Source organism: Martes martes, assembly GCF_963455335.1.
Source record: "Martes martes genome assembly, chromosome: 11".
Taxonomy (NCBI): Eukaryota; Metazoa; Chordata; class Mammalia; order Carnivora; family Mustelidae; genus Martes; species Martes martes.
Genome location: NC_137899.1, coordinates 3,013,672 through 3,026,998, shown reverse-complemented (window position 1 = coordinate 3,026,998; position 13,327 = coordinate 3,013,672). Strand labels below are relative to the sequence as shown.

At 44.1% G+C, this 13,327-nt stretch overlaps 1 protein-coding gene across 1 annotated transcript in view; it reads right to left on the bottom strand.

Annotated features, from left to right (window-relative positions):
* Positions 1–13,327, bottom strand: part of ABCA13 (ATP binding cassette subfamily A member 13) — a gene marked incomplete at both ends in the record, with an annotated part of 337,321 nt that overhangs the window by 253,568 nt on the left and 70,426 nt on the right. Inside the window, 2 exons of the mRNA XM_080818179.1 lie at positions 2,159–3,967; positions 5,857–10,638. Coding sequence (XP_080674305.1) covers positions 2,159–3,967; positions 5,857–10,638 — 6,591 coding nt within the window. The remainder of the gene's footprint in view (positions 1–2,158; positions 3,968–5,856; positions 10,639–13,327) is intronic.

Sequence of the window (13,327 nt, the reverse complement as noted above, 5' to 3'; positions counted from 1 at the left end):
AAGATTCTCTCTCCCCCCCCAAACCCTTCCCTCCTGTGCACTCTCTTTCAAATAAATGAACAAATCTTTAAAAAAAAGAAAAAGGTGGGGTTTCTTTACAGTTATACCAGCTAATTGCAGATTCAAGAGGATCTGACATTGTTCGATGCTTTTGAAGGTAAAGCAAAATAACACAAAATCCTCTCAGGAAGCCAGATTCAAGGGCAGGGGGTTGCTCTAAAATAGAGAACAAAATGGAGAGGTTTTATTTTTAGGTATAACAAAAATGCAGTGGAATTGGAGGATATTTTGGGGGCAGGAAATAGTTATTCCTGAATTTTAGTGCCACAGGAAGACAAACATTTATCATTGTCATTTCTGGGCCAAATCAAACATGATGGTGTGTAGAGCCGTGTAATGGTCACCATCTGGTAGTGCATACTTTGGCAAAATGTGGGATTTTAATTATTACATTTTAGTTGTGCCTAAAAGATCATGGACCTGGAAGCAAAAGGAACATGATTTCATTTTCTGTACAGACACCAAAGGCCACCATGTCCCTCGTGATGTAGGTGTGTTGTATTGGGTTAGACATCGAACTGCTCCAAATCTGGGCTTCCGGCCCCCAATATGAGGAATGTGGTGTTTGAAAGACTAGAGCATGCTCACGGATCACCTGGGCATCTTGGTAGACCGTGGGCCCTCGGTAGGCAGGTGGGAGGTGGGCCGAGCACCTGCTCTCAGGTAAGCTGCCGGCCCCACGAGCTCCCACCACAGGGAGAAGGGCTCCATCAGACTTCAAACCCATGAGCAATCTGATGGCCCACTGGGGACATTCTGTGTCTTCCCCATGGAAGAAGCCGATGATAAGAAGAGTGAAAACAGAGAGAAGGAAAGCAAGTAGCCGCGAAGCGGAGGACGCGTGGAACGCAGCCTTGTGAGCTTAGTGACCGGGTGTCGGCCACACAGCCAGTCCACAGCCCATTAGTTCCTACCCTTGGTGGACGGTACAAATGCCCTCCCTGGAGAACCGGAAACATCCAATGAAAACTGGTGTTGGTGGAGTGTACGTGTTGCCAAGACTGCCTCCAGCTCACTCGGAAACTCAGAGCAGAGTGTACCGTCCCACCCGGTGGGGAGAGGGATCAGAGGCAGTGCAGAGGCAAAGCCAGAACCTCTGGAAGGCAGCAAATGTCAAAGGAGTGACAGTTCTTCAAGCCAGAGGACCCTTGTCTCGCTAACCGAGGAAATCCTGCCAAGTTATTAAAAAACGGCTGGATTGAGGCGCTGCCCCATTGCAGCAGAAAACAGTTCAAACTCTCTGGCAGATGAGTGAGGGTTCAGTGGCACCTCCAGTCTCCCCGTGGGATGAAGAGAAAGGTAGGAGCAGGCAGGGACCGCAGGCCATCCAAAGGTACTGTCACACACAAGAAGGAAGGATTGGGACAGAGCGGTGTCTCGGAGACTCTGCACCCCCAGGACACAGATCCTCCAACCTGAAGCAGTAGAAACTTCCAGAACACGATGAGTGACAGGACCAGAGCAGGGCTCCCCTCACCTGTCTCTCAGAGATGGGGGCAGAGCTTGGAGGTGGATCAACCACAGGATTGGACTGAATCTAAAGAGGGAGAAAGCCGGGGCGCCTGGCTGGCTGTCGGTAGAGTGCATGACTCTTGATCACGGGGTTGTAAGTTTGAGCCCCATACCGGGTGCAGAGATAACGTAAAATCTTTAAAGAGAAAAGAAACTAAGAGCTGCCCGTCCCTTCCGAGTGGTGGTTACAGCTGAAAGCACAGTTCTCTGCATGGACTGCATAGTCTTACACTCTTATCTGTCTACCAAACAGAGGGATCTTTGGCAGCCAGAGGATAGAAACAGAAAAACTGTGTATGTACCTAGCTCGGGACAAGCAAAGAGAACAAGAAGTTTTTACTTTTGAAAAAGGAATAATATACTGTCAAACACCACTGGATAAATCCAAAACATATCAGAATGCCAAATCACAAGTCAAGTCACGGAGACACCAGACTCGAGTCACTGGATGTTGGAACTGACTCCGGAGTCCAATCAAGATGAAGTCCAGAACCATAGCTTACCTGGTTCCAGGCCACTCCTACAGAGTCCTGTTTGGCAGTTACTGCAAGGGGGCAAAAAGGAAGTGAATCGGGGGTTTCATTACCTTTGATCCATCAACGGGACCTCTTGCCAGTACTCGATCAATGCGATGAACCCCTTCAGGAATTGCTCGAAACTTGATGACAGTTGGAGGATGGAAGGAAAACCAGCCGTCACCTTTTTGGTCCTCTCTCCTTTTTCCAATGTGATCTTCTTTCCAGTGGCTACATGAACAAGACTCTCAAAAATGGGCTGGAACAAAGTTCTCGTGGCATTTATCCACTGAGAGTTATCTAGGGGAAGTTCCTTCCTCAAGAGAGCCATTCTCTTTAACACAATCTGGACCGCTTCTTCAAGCTGTCGACGAGTTACATTCTGAATCAGAGACATATTGGAAAGCAAAGGTCCACTCGGGTCATCTCTTCCACCGGAGACTTCCCCAGCTGTTTCTATGGCTTTCAAAAGGTTAGCTGGATGCTGAGCAAATGCCAGCCACGGATTAGAGACACGCCAGTCATCCTTCTGTAAGTCACTCCAAAGAGCTTCCAAGGTGAGATCAATCACGCTTCTCAAGTAAGTCCCGATCCCCATGATGTCTTGTGATAGCATTTCATCCAAAAACAGGATCACTTCCTGGGTTCTTTCCCATGTTGTATCTTGAGGGTAACTATCAGTGGGAAGTGGATTAGGACGTAAGAAGTCTATCTGGTTGATGATATTATTTATAGGAACTAAGCAATCCAAAACTTCTTCCCATATGCTGACTGAATCCATCGCGAATATCTGAGTCCCATTATTAAAAGCTACCACAAGATGCTCCATGTCTCCCAAATTGCCTTTCATAGAAGTTAAAAATTCAGCGATTTCTTTCAAAATATCAGAAAAGTCCTTGGACTGGTTCATATATGAGAACGTGCTCGCAGACACATTAACATCAGAATCTTGCAAAATATTAGGTTTGACCCCAATCATCCCAAAAGCCAAGTCAAGAAATGGTGTCAACAAGTTGCTTATATTTTCTGATGTGAAATGGTCTATGTTCTTCAAAGTACCTATTTCTCTTACAACATTTCGAACACTTTGTCGCAAAACAGTATAGAGACTGTCGAAGAATTTCATAGCATCAGTGGTATTGGGGATGGAATGAGTTTCAAATATGGTGGCCATCTTCCGGGCAACTCTCGTGGCTAGCCCCAGAAGCTCCACAGCGGAGGTCACCGAGGTGGCAAGGTCTCTCATCTCAACGATGTCCCTCACCAGCATGGTCAGGGTATCAGACATCTCCAAGAGAGGCTCTGGGGCATCACTTTCTCCACCAGCTCTTGAGATAACACCAAGCAATCTCTTGGTAATGTCTAATGTTGCCCTGTTTCTTAGAGGGAATGAATTATTTATGAAGGAAAGCAAACTAGTAAGATTGGAAAGTATAACTTTCCTGAGTGTAGGATACAAGTCACGGAAACCCTCGGGAGGAGAATGTACAAGCATGTCCAAGAGACGCGCTGCCTCTGTAGAACTTTCTCTCACAAGCTGTAGAGCTGACCTAAGATTGTGACTGAGACGGAGGAGATCCTCAGAGCTGTTCGTGTGGAAAAGCAACTGACTCACGGCCGCAAGAAACTCCGAATTATTTTCAGTCTTATTTTTCTCTGGGGTTTCCCTTAGAAGAGCATTAAATAAATCTCTCATGAACTTCAGTCCTCGAGGATGATCAAAATGAAATTGCCCATTGTCTAAAATAAATGAACTTTTGACTAGATGATTTAGAGTCTCCTTTAAACTTGAGAAAATGCTCATCAGTCTGTCTTCTTTTGAGGCGGTAAGAAATTGATCCGGTGTCAGAATTTCTAGGATTTTATCCCTTGGGACAAAACTGCAAATAAACATTTTTGAATTTCATGTTTATCAGTGGAAGGATCAGAACCTAGAGGCCCATGTTTGTGTCACAGTAGCACCATGGGGGAATCACACTGACTACAAGATGACACGCTAACACACATTCCAGATGAAAATATGTTGGCGCCAAATAATGAGAAGGGTGGAGGAATTTCACAGATAACCCCATTGCGATCCCTCCAACCTAGCTGCTGCAAAAGCCACAGACTTCCGGTTTTAGAAAAGCCAGGAAGGTGAAGTCAATAAAAATTGTTTCTCACTGCAAGAGGTAACACCCTTCTGAAAGTTCGAAGTCCCAGCAACTCGCTCAGACAGGTGATGGCTCTGTACTGTGTCAGCGAAGCAAGGCTGAGTGACAGCCCACCCCCTAACTAAGTAACTAACTAATGTTAGTCTCGGTGGATTCCCTCAGGACAGTGGAGGATGAAGGGAAGTCAATAGCCAGTGTGCAGCATAAACACTAACCCAGGTGCTACTGGGAAGCGATCGTGCAGGTGTGATTAACGCCCCTGATGAGTACACTCGAACATAGGAAGACGGGGGTTTGTCCTGGGTGGGCCAGACTTCATCAGCTGAAGGGCCTTCAGAGCGGGCTTCGAACTTCCCTGACCTCGCAACCCCAAACAGCAACTGCTCTTCTCTCCAATCACCCTGCCCCCCACAACCGTCTCCTGTGGAAGCACGCCCTCCGGACAGCCTGCGCTACTGCCTTGGCACCTGCTTAGACAGTGCTCACAAGCGGATGAACCAGTTCTTTGAATTAAATCCTTGTTCTGGTTCTACTTCAGGGGCCGGGCCCTGACTGATACAGACATGCCAGGGTGAACTGGAGTATCCCTCCTGCCTTTCACCAGCAAGCTTCCAATAGAAGGAAGAAAAAATAAATATGAGAGAAACATAATGTGACCATCAGTTATAAAATTTTAGATTAACTGGAATAAAAATATTTAAACGCCTCACTGGTGATGAGACAGTTACTACATCACTTCAAATAATGACTAAGTGTATGCATATGCATATATAAAAACTAATGCTGGGAGTGCCTGGGCGGCTCAGGCAGTGAAGCGTCTGCCTTTGGCTCAGCTCTTGATTCCGGGGTCCTGGGATCGAGTCCTGTGTCTGGGTCCTTGCTCAGCAGGGAGTCTGCTTCTCCCCTTGCCTGCCATTCCCCCAGCTTGTGCTTGCTCTCTCCCTCTGTCTCCCTTCCTCTCTCTCTCTCTCTGTCAAATAAGTAAATAAATAATCTCAAAAAAAAAACTAACTAATGTTTAAGTTCCATATAAAATAGAATTTCATAACTATTTTCATAACCCAAGAATGTAAGAGAGCATAAGTGATTAATCGCCAGGGGCTAGGTTTCTGTACGTGTTTACTACTTAGATGACAATCATCAAAATTATTTCACCATGGTATTTTAATGAAATGTCCATTAAGACAAAATTCCCTTCAAAGATCATCCAAGGGTGACGAGTACAGCAGTGCTGTTACTGGTGTTTATATGCTCCAGGAAATAAAAAGCAATTGTAACATATAACAACCTCACTTACTATACAAAAAAAAAAAGAAAGAAAGAAAGAAAGAAAGAAAGAAAGAAAGAAAGAAAGAAAGAAAGAAAGAAAAAGAAAAAAAAGAGAAAAGTCTCAGGGCACCTGGCTGGCACAGTCTGTTAAGCGTCCCACTCTTGGTTTTGGCTCAGGTCATGATCTCGGGGTCGTGGGATCGAGCCCATCAGGCTCTGCGCTCTGAACAGAGTCTGTTGGAGTCTCTCCCCCTCTCCGTCTGCCCCTTCTCCCCCACCCCAAGCATTTTCTCTCTCTCCCTCTCTCAAAGAAATAAATAAATCTTAAGAAAAAAAAGTAGACTTACCTCAACTCTGCAACGACATCTTTGTGGAAGGCCTTTAGCAGAAGAGATATTCTGTTCTCAGAATTTTCCTCTAGCAAAAACGAGAAGAATGTTTTCAAAACCTGTTCCATGAAATCCACTACACTTCTCGGAGGAAGGGTTATTCTCTCACCATTTTCTGACTGTGTCCGGTTCAAGGTGAGCTTAATGAAATTCATTATGTGAAGGTCACTATCACTTGAATTTGAGGCTGCCTCTGGAGACCTCCCAGTTAAATTACTGATTGAATTAATTAGGAAACTTTCAAAAAGGAATTGAACAAGTGAGAAATTAGTTAGCTGTTCTTGGCTTAGCAGTTGCGTAAGATGGGCAACATCAGAATTACCTTCCCTAGAAATGGTTTTAAGAAGCCCCCAAAAGGTAGCAATATCCTTGGTCAACAAAGCTAGATCATCAGTTGAACTCTCATTGGCCATAAGAAGGAATAATGTTTGAATCATTCCAGAATCATCTTCCTTTGCCCATTTACGAAGCCAGTTTTTCACGACCAACAGAAAATCTTCAACGACTTCTGATATCCTCAATGACGATGAGCCCAGGCTTTCGAAAAAATGGGCAAGTTGCAAAGTTACATTTTGAAGAGTCTCTGAATTAAGCATCTGAATTTCTTTGATAATTTCAGAAAGCCGGGGTTTGATAGGAAAGTTGTGGCTTAGATTGGCCATGGTTTCTTCAAGCTCAATCCCTAGATCCTCAAAGTAAGAAGAGTTGAAAGTTTTTTCTCTTTTTTTAGTAAAACTTGATGATGCTTCTAAACTACTGCCTGTCAGGTTCGCATCTAGAACTGTCTCAAATGGAGGGTCTAGAGAATAGGTGCTCTTTTCTAGGTGCTGATCCCCAGAAGGCAACTTCATGATCTTTTCAAAATTTAAGGAAATCTTATTTCGAACAGATGCCTCTGTCCCTTCACTAATGTTAAGGATCTTGTTTAAACTAGCTAGTGTATCAAGAATGTGTTCGTCTAATGGAATTTTTGTAAAGTTAACATTTTTTAATTTTGCTATGATTTGCGAAACAATTTGCCTTATGGGGCCACTGGGACAAAGTTCAGAGATGCTGCCATTGCTTTGATTTTCAAAAGACGGGACAAATGGTAACACTTTATGCCAAAACTCCTGCATGGTTTTCACAAGCGAAATTTTAACATGGAACACTTCAGAAAGTTCCAGGAGAATGGAATTCCAGTCCACTAGTTCACGAATGACACAGACCATCTTCCTCGTAATCTCCTTCTGTGAACCTTCGTCCAAACATTGTAAACCTTCACCTGGGGGAGAGACGTGGAGGTAGTCGAGCAGGCTGGCCACTTTGGTATAAAAGGAAGATGACAGGAGCTCATGGGATTTACAGCCTTCTAACTTCGGATTCTGCTGAAACCCAGAAGTTGTGTGATTCCAGCACCAAACCACAGGAAGGCAAGCGAAAGCCTCGGAAAGAATTCCTGGTTTCTCCGCTATTAATTCAATTGTGTCCAAAAGCGTTTTTATCACGTTAGCAAAGTCTTCCTTGGTGACATTGGAAATGCTTATGCCATGAAGGAGCGTGAAGTTATAGACATCCTTGAGGAGTTCTGTGATGTTTTTGTCAACTCCCCGCTGCAGGAGACTTACAGCATGAGGAAGCATGTAGTACACATCTACCACGACATTCACATCGTCCTTAGGGAACAAGCGTGAGAACTTTAGCAGATGATTGACATTCCAAGAATGTGAGCTATCTACAAATTTCTCCACCAAGCCTACAAGCAGGTTGGCCCCCAGATGGTGGGTGCCTAAGCTACTGATATTCTTAAAGAAATCCGTTAGGCTTTCGCTCATTTGCTCAAGTTGGTCGACCAGCAGGTCTATGTCTGTCTTCTTGAGAGTGTGCAGGAGAGACGCTACCTTCTTGAAAACTTGAATATCACCCAGGTCTTGGGGAATATTGTGAAGAACTGAGGGCACCAGGGAGTTGAACACATCCCGAATCAGTTGGATGGCAAGACCTACAGCGGTCATGATTTTGTGTGGCATTATTGGTGGTGGATTTTGGAGATCATGAGATAGGTTGAAGAGAAGGTAGCTGGCTAGATGATAAAATGAACGGCCTAGCCTGTTGACATCCTTTTCTTTTGAACTGGTAGCAAATAGGTTTAGATACTTTTCAGATGTAGAAGAGGAGTCATTTTCTAGGAGGTGAGTGGAAATACCTTTCATAAGTTTCTGAATTTCCTTCCCCAGAGCTACAAAATGCAGCCAAAGATTTGTAAACTGGCTAGGTATGTCATCTGACAACTCTAGGGGTCTTAGAATTAATTCGGTAAGACGCGTCCAGTTGGATTGAGATACAAAGTCAAAGTCTCTCGTCAGGTTGTTGATAATCATCCTTACTTGGTTTGTGGAATCATTTAAAAGGGTTAGCAAGATCTCAAATTTGGGTACCTTTTCCCTTTCAAAGACTTCGGTGAGTATGGCATTCAGAAAGTCGGTTACATTTTTCAATACAATATTCACACAATTTGTATCTGACTTATTCAGCATGCAGTGAGGTCCCTTCATACTGAGAATCCAAGTAGCAAGTTTCAGTGTAGAATTAATTTTGTCTCCCACGTCTCTGAAACTCCTCCGGCTACCCTGAGGATAGTCGTGTGCAACACTGGAGTTGTACATCACGTACAGATGGTTCGTGATGTCTATCCATGTAACACATCCCTTCAGTTTGCTAATCGTGTCCTCAGAGGAAAATGTGGAATTTAACATGGCCAGAATACGTAATGTCTTCTGTGACGTATTTACGTATAAACCATCTTCCAAAATAAACTCAGTAACATTTTGGAAAATCCCGGCACAGGACAATAAATTTTGGTCATGTGACACATTCTGAAGCAATAACATTGTTTCTCTTAGCTCAGTGATGACACTGTCAAGCCTCACTCCATAATTTGTAATGTTATTTGTAAGAAAGTGATTTATCAGTTGTACGTTTCTGTCGATGTATGCTGAGGTGTCGCTCAATTCCATGAAAACGTCAAGCAGAGAATAGAAAAACTCTCTGCTTGCATTTGTGTTTAATGGAAATGTGTTTAGCTGATGCAGGGCAGTTTCCATGGTAAAAAGGGATTTCCTTACCTGCTCGGGGCTAAGTGACTTTACCCCAACTAATGCATCACCTAATACTACCCAGAGGTCTCTGAGAGTCAAAAAATCAACCCAATCATGAAAGCCATCAGCCTGAGTTACATTTTTAAGCAAATCCAATATGAGTCTGGCAGGGCGATGGGTGGGAAACATTCCCTGGCAGCTTTCAGAAATTCTCACATCACTTTCCAATTCATCCAGAAGCTGAGTGAGACCAACATGGAGAGGAGTGAAAACATTCATGTCAAGCTGGAAGAGATGAGATACGTGTCCCCAGGTTTCAGTCCACATCTGAAGCCATGAGACCGTACAGTGAACAGCCATGAACTCATTGAATGTCCTGCCGTCCGCCGAGAGGTTGGAAAGAATTTGTGTCCATGGAAGAATAAATGAAGACCCTCTATCTTTTGAGTAATTCACAGAAGAGATGTTCTTATTATCCAAGGCAAAGCATTCATTGCCCAATGGGGCTTTGACGGATTCATTGAAGAGTTGGCTCATGTACTGAAAGAAGGAAATACGGAAATCTTTGTCTACGAGGAGCAGCTGTTTGAGGCCTGTCAAAGTAGCAGGGATCACTTCCAGTTCTGGGCCCTCAGTAGACATCAGGGATTGGGCCTGGAGCTCCAAGTAGTTAAAAATTGAAAGTAACTGCTGACAATGAGATCCCTCAGAAAGTCCCTCAAGAACTCCTGTTGTCTCATACAAAAATTCAAATGCTTTACCGACATTTTGAAAATCAAATTGCTTTATGATATCCAAGATGCGCTCTGAGGTTTGTGCAAGGAAAGATAGCAAAGCCTCTGTACTTGGAATGCTCAAGAGTTTATAAATATATTCAAAACATGAAGCATAAACCTTCAGAAGCAAAGCTGAATCGTTGTCCTGGAAGATGTCTAGATATATCTTGGTCAAGACCGTGTCCACGGCTCGCCTTTCAGGCTCAGAAAGGGCTGAGAAAAGTTCAGACGCATTCCTTATAGCGTAGACTGTGTCTAGCGCTTCAAAGACTTGTCCTTCCTTCAGAAATCCGAGCTCATAGAGACTGCTGATCACAGTTTCACTCAAATGTACAAAGTCCATTTCCATAGCTGGCGATCGTGGCCAGTCTGACTGGAACAAATGGGAAAAGTTAAGGCTCTTGGTAAGGAACCTCTCATCTTCTGGGACAGAAAAGTTAAGAAGTGTAGACACAGTTTCCAGCCTGACTCTTTCTTCTTTTGAAATGCCATACATCCACAACTCCAGGAGCTTGGGATCAATTTCAAAAAGTACTAATTCCATGAACCTCAAAATATTATCCGATTCGTTCTTTATCCAGAGACTTTCAAGAGTTTCTATTTTGTCAATCACCGCTTTGCCAAATTCCAAAAGTTTCTGAGTAGCAATAGCAGATGTGTCACTCTCTAAACTTCTTGAATGATTAACCCACAAGTGGCTTGTGCTCAGAAGAGTCTCACTGAGAGATGGGAGGTCATGGAATTTGGGCACGCTGGGCGAGTCGAAAGGATCAGGCAATAATTTCTCCAAAAATCTCACAAAAGATAAGATAAAGTTTATTTCCTCATCCTCGAGGGAATGCAACTTCTTTTCCATCATGAGAAGTTCTTTTGTGGAATTCAAGACTCTACAATATTAATGGAATTGTCTTAGTATCCAAATAAATAGATAAATAAATTCAAGACAAAGTCAACGTATCAAATTTCCAAAGTAATACACGTATTTAGAGGAAAACATGAATGGACTATTTGCTACACAGTATATTTCACAACTGGAATTGAATCGTTGTGAGTATTCCGAAGTGTTTTAGAAAGTCGCAATGCAGATGCCTATACGTAGCTCAAAATCTGCCTCCTGCACCAAAAACAATGCATTTTAAATTATTTTACTCTATGATTTCATATGAAGCATCGTGAAAGGTAAGTTTGCTACATGTACCAGAAGAATCTGAGGATCCGGTTCCTCGTCGCGTCTCAGGATGTCTTGGCTAGAGCAGGGCAGGGGAGGGTCAGAGGGAGAGGGAGAAGCACACCCCCCGCTGAGCAGAGAGCCCAATGTGGGACTCCATCCCGGGACCCTGAGATCATGACCTGAGTGGAAGGCAGATGCTTAACTGACTGAGCCTCCCAGGTGCCCAGAAACTCATAATTTTAGAGAGTGTACTCTCTCCAGGTGCCTCCTTGTAAAATGCACACAGTTCTCAAAGGAGCACCTCAGGGGTTCCGCCAAGTCCACACCCGTAACAGAGGTCCACACGTGGAGAAGTCTACTAACTTCCACTAACTGAGGAGTCACCAGTCCACTCTTAATATCCGTGGGGCCCCATGTGTTTCAGAGTTTAGAAAGACAACACGGCGGGGTGGGGGAGCACCTGGGTGGCTCAGTCAGTTGTGAGTCTGACTCTTGATTTTGGCCGTGGTCATGATCTCAGGGTCGTGAGACCAAGCCCCACATGGGGCTCCACACTCAGCCTGGAGTCTGCCGGAGAATCTCTCTCTCTCCTTCTCCCTCTGCCCCTCTCCCGCTCATGCTCTCTCTTGCTCTAAGTAAAAAGAAGTAAAATATTTTAAAAAATGTAAAAAGACGACATGGTTCACGTATAAGGCATGTATTAATGCCCCCTCCACCCGTGAGACTGGGGTAGACCCCCAACTCATGAACACTCCCGGCAGTGAGACCTGAGATGGGCACATCATGTTGGGGTCTCTGTGGAAGGAGCTGTGAGGCCCCCATAAGAAAAGCCTACCTGTCCAGACTTTGAAAGAAACATTGAAAAATTGTGGATAAGGGATGTTGACCGGTATTGGCTACTAATACCTTCAAGGCTGAATTCCTCCCTAAACCTCTTTCACTCTATAATCCTGTTGGCTAAGGCACCATCTGACACAGGACAGACACAGAAGAGATGAAATGATGAATGTTGCTTTCTCCCGTCTAATAGCTGGGATCTGGGAGCAGAAGGTACAGCCTTCATTTAGTTTACTTTCTTTCTTTTAAGATTTTATTTATTTAAGCGAGAGAGAGAGACAGAATGCACACGCTCAAGGGAGGGGCACACCACCATTTAATTTACTCTTATTTGCAAGGTAGTGGCGACTTTGAACCAGGGAACACTGAGAACATTCTCCAGGGAACTTCTCCAGCAAGAACAAGAAAGCTGCGCTATTAGGAATTCTATATGGATCTTGCTCAAGTCTAGCCTTGCATAGAAATACATGCACAGCTGGGGTGCCTGGGTGGCTCAGAGGGCTGAGCCTCTGCCTTCAGCTCAGGTCATGATCTCAAGGTCCTGGGATCGAGTCCCATGTCGGGCTCCCGGCTGTGGGGAGCCTGCTTCTCCCTCTGCTCCTCCTCCCACTCGTTTTCTCAATCTCCTCTCTCTCTCTCAAGTAAATAAATAAAATTTAAAAAAAAAAAAAAGAGCAGTGTGACCAAGGGCTGCAGTAGAAGCAACTAGAACCACTGGTAGGGGTACAGCTCTGTGTCGTTACATCACTTTGCAGTGTATAAGGCACTTCCCTAACTACAGTTGTAGTTCACTCCTACAGAAGCCTGTTGGGAAATACACCAGTATCTCCAGGTCATGGAAAAAGAAATACTTCATATATATATATATATATATATATATATTTTTTAACATATAGAAATGTTTAATATATAGAAATTTAATATATATACAATTTTTAACATATAGAAAATTTTCTATAATATATAGAAATACATTTTTAATATATAGAAAAAAGCTTTTTTTGACTGGGATTCACACAGCTATTATATGGCTGGAACAGGACATGGCCCAGAGTTTTTCTTTTGCCGAATAGCTTTGGAACTTTGTTGTGCACCAGAACCACATGCAGAATTTCTTAAATCTACAGAAACCGGGGTCCTCCACGCAGCCAAGGTTTAGCCTGTCTGGGGCAGGCTCCGGGAATTTGTATTCTTCACAAACTTCACAGATAAGTCTGATCCGTTCCCAAATTTAAAAGCCAAGTCCTAACACAAAGCTTCTGTCAACACACCCCACAAGCAATAAATAAATTGTCCTTCAAACCACATATAGGGGCACCTGCCTGGCCCAGTCGGTTACCCGTCTAACTCCTGGTTTCTGCTCAGGTCATGATCTCAGGGTCGTGGGACTGAGCCCCGTGTCAGGCTCCACGTTCACTGCAAAGTCTGCTTAGGGTTCCCTGTCCCTCTCCCCCTGCCCCCCAACTCTCTGAAATAAATAAATAAATAAATAAATATTAAACTACACGCGATATCCAGGGCTCCTGGCTGGCGCAGTCAGCAGAGCATATGACTCTGGATCTCAGGGT